Raw genomic sequence first — 3,727 nt, forward strand, 5'->3', positions numbered from 1 at the left:
TGCTTGATTGAGCTGTCTGCGAGGAACTTCTTACTTCAGAGGTCCCACCTCTAATATTGTCAAGGTTTTAGGTAAATAGCTAACAATCAAACAGATAACGTATGCCCCGTAAAAGTGTCAATAGCAATCTGCTGTTACCCACTGTGCTTGGGAATCCCTTGGCTACTGGTTCAGAACTCATTTTGCTAGTCGCAGAACTATGGCAAGCCGACAGCTAGGCGACTCCACAGAAATTCATATCTTCTTTGCATCTCATCGTATTCTCAAAAGTTTTGCTTAAACTATGCAGTTCTGTTTGTTATTGAAATTAACATTCTAGCACCTAAATACATTGTATCTTCTTTCCAAACAGGGCACCACCATGGCGGATTTGAAAAATATTTCCCATAGCATCACCGGTGCTCTAGATTCTAATGGGACAGCGAACAACAATACAGTTGAGAAGTCTCACATCAGTTTCATCATTGCAGCTGGTTTCATTTTGTTCATCTCCTCCATTGGGATTCTTGGAAACAGTTTGGTTTTCAGGTATTTGTGTTTTAAAATCAAAAGGACTAAGTACACCGTTTACATCATCAACCTTGCTGTCGCTGACTTAATCTATCTCATCTTCATCTCTGTGGTGATGTGCATCACAATCCTTCTTTTACTAAAACAGAGAACAGCAGCGGACTCAAAGACAGTATTGTTTGTACTGGAGATCATACTCGGCCTTGGAAACTATGCTGACATGTTTCTACTGACTGCCATTAGTGTGGAGAGATGTTTGGCCATCTATCACCCCATGTGGTATCGTTGCAAACGGCCAAGCTTCCAGTCCTTGCTTTTGTGTATCATAAGTTGGGGTCTTTCAATTTGTGTGACTCTTGTGGATAACCTAGGTTGTCCCCCAGAGCTATTTGTTACAGTGGGGGTGCGGTGTACCGCAGTCCACACATTTTTATCTGTATTGGTTTTCTTGCTGATTATACCCACCATGGTTATATCCAGCCTGATTATGCTAATCAGGTTTAAAAAATCCTCAAAGCAAGAACATCCATCAAAGCTTATCGTTGTCATTGTGGCAACTGTCATTGTCTTTCTCATTTCAGTAGCACCTGTCAGAGTACTGGGGTTGCTACTTTACCTGAAGGTCCTTCCAAAAAATATCTCTTTTGCTCTCGTCTTTGTAGTTTACATGACTATCTCAATCATGAGCAGTGTCAACCCCTTCATCTACTTTGTGGTGGGAAGGCAGAAAATACAAGGAGTCTGGAACTTCCTAGAGAAGGCTCTGAAGAAGGTCTTTGGAGAAGAGGAAGACAAAGAGGAAGAAGCAAAAGAAGGGACAAAACACCATGAAGAGGGAGACGCCACAGATCCAAACATTAGCTAGACTGGACTTTCCATTTATCTCCTAATGACTAATGAGTGGAAATGAACACTTTAAGCACCAGACAAGACTATCTGCGATCTCCCGGCTAAATTGATACACTGATTTTATATATCTTCATTGGCTCATCATAAGGCCTGCTCTCTATAAAGAGGAGACTGGAACGTTTGATTTGTTGTCCGACAAAAGACATCTGATAAAGATACATGTGTTTTGTGTCCCAAGGAGGCAAAAAAAGGGGTCAGAACGCTTAGCATTTAGAATATTTACTGTATGCATGAGAGCGAGCAGGAGAGGGGATGCAAAAGCCTGATCGTCACTATCAGAACCATACCCTTGCCAGGTAGAACACTAACGTACTGGAATGCAAAGAAAATACGACTCATGCATGTAAGGGACAGAACTAATGGTTGCTCTATTTACCTCGAGGAACGAACTCTCTCTGTGCAGACATGAGAAGGCAGATGTGGAAAAAGATCTCGAGACTTGACTTGGCGAGAAAGATATCCATTTTGTTCTGAGTAGACAAAAGTATCAATCAGAGGTCAACAGCTCACTTCAAAATCCAGGTTTAGAAGCAAGTTTCTTTGTCCAGTGCATAAGTGTGTTCATAACAGAGACCCTATATTTTTGCAAAATAAAATCTCGAACAACAGCACTCCATGTACCCTTTGTTCATCTAAACCAAGCCTGCTCATTCCAGTTTGTGACATGTTAGCCAGGCATGTTGTCATGTATTTTGTATCTAGGAGGCCTAGATTTTAGAACACCATGCCAAACAAATTTCAACTAAAGTGTCCCATAAAGGTTTATATATTGTGCACAACCCTACCATTAGTCATTAATTTAACTTCCAGAAACTCACATCCATTTGTGCAGTGGGCCTAAAAGGTTACTAACTCACATGCTGACTTACTCCTAATTAGTAGCGATGACAGACTATTGCAATGTCTTGAATACCTAAGTGTGATGCTGAAAGGAAATACAACCTGAAAAACAGTCATCTTCCAATGCTTCTTTGGCTGCTTGTAGGATCAAACTGACTCTTTTGGAAAAGAAGTGGCTGTAGTGTTGCATTTGTATGATGGTGGATGATCTGCCCCATAGAAAGATTACTGCGTCCAAATGTGTTTGAGTATCCAGGGGGATGGATGAGAATGACGAGTCAAGAAGTTACATCCTTATTCATAAAGATAACTAGGAAAGAGATTGCTATTGACTTTAACATTTTGCCAGCGAGTTTGCCTAGAACCATCTTGAAGTGTATCAACATGAACGTGTAGAATGCTGATTCCAGGTGAACTCTGTAAAGCAACTCTTTGAAACATTTGTCAAAGACCGCCTGTTATCTTACACACTATGCTCACAACTCACCCTACTTTGGCTCAGCCACGGGATAACTAACTACCTAAGTGCAGCTATGAATTTCTTTCCTTTGCACAATGCAACATCCAGTAATAAAATTCATAGTATGGGGTAAAGCCATCTGTAGGAGTGTAACAGCCATTGAGAGGCATAAATAACATTGAAAGTTGTAGATAATACCATCTAATAGAGGCAATACTCAGAGGCAACACTCATTGACTCACTTTTAAAGGTGTAGGGGCATAGGTACGAAAAACTGAGGGAATGGCAGCCAAAAAAGAAAAAAAAACTCAGCTAGGGCAACCAAATACCTTGCGATCGCCCTGCAAGAAAGCAAGAAGTACACCTGATAATATGCCAAGATGTGAAAAACAAAAAAAGAAAGCAAAGTGTTGTTTAGTGTCAGGATAGTCGCTAAATGCCAATTTAAACATGAAAATTACATGACAATTGGAATCCAATAGATACATTTCAACAGTTCTACTCACATCTGTGTGGTTGTCATGTGATATCTCGCAGTGAAGATAGAGTCACTGTCAATAAGAGATTGTGGTAAAGAGCGTCACAGACATTGCCATTCCAGTTCTTTGACACACGGTTAGAGACATGCAGCACCAACATGACCACTGCATACAAAACAGGCTTTCTACAGCAGACAGGTATACCTTAAACTATTCCTCAAGATCATGTAGACTTAACTTGATCATTTGTTTCTCAAAACTGCCTTCTAAAGCACAGACAAAATATATATGCACTGCAGTGGTGGAAGGCGGATTAGGCAAGGTAGGTTAGTTATGATATGTATAGTAAGTTAGGTCTGGTAGGTACTGTAGGTTAGGTATGGTAGGAAGGTATGCTAGATATATGTGGTTGGTAGGTATGGCAAGTTACATATGGTAGTTCAGTGATAGGGATTGTAGGTCACGTAGGATAATAGTTAACTTATTGTAGGTATGATAGATAGGTTGGGAGGTATGGTAAGTTAGGTAT

The 3,727-nt window shown here is 40.5% G+C and overlaps 1 protein-coding gene across 1 annotated transcript; it reads left to right on the forward strand.

The window, feature by feature from the left end:
- The first annotated feature begins 361 nt into the window (after positions 1 to 361).
- On the forward strand, positions 362 to 1,454 carry LOC146854007 (proto-oncogene Mas-like). Its single transcript, XM_085650471.1, has one exon. It carries the CDS (start codon positions 362 to 364, stop codon positions 1,373 to 1,375), a length of 1,014 nt encoding a protein of 337 aa, XP_085506597.1. The 3' UTR covers positions 1,376 to 1,454.
- The last annotated feature ends 2,273 nt before the right edge of the window (positions 1,455 to 3,727 follow it).

The sequence above is a fragment of the Triturus cristatus genome, chromosome 4_1 (assembly GCF_964204655.1).
Source record: "Triturus cristatus chromosome 4_1, aTriCri1.1, whole genome shotgun sequence".
In the NCBI taxonomy this organism is placed as follows: domain Eukaryota; kingdom Metazoa; phylum Chordata; class Amphibia; order Caudata; family Salamandridae; genus Triturus; species Triturus cristatus.

Coding starts and splice junctions, on each gene's coding strand:
- LOC146854007 (XM_085650471.1), top strand. CDS start 362: ATGGCGGATTTGAAAAATATTTCCCATAGCATCACCGGTGCTCTAGAT.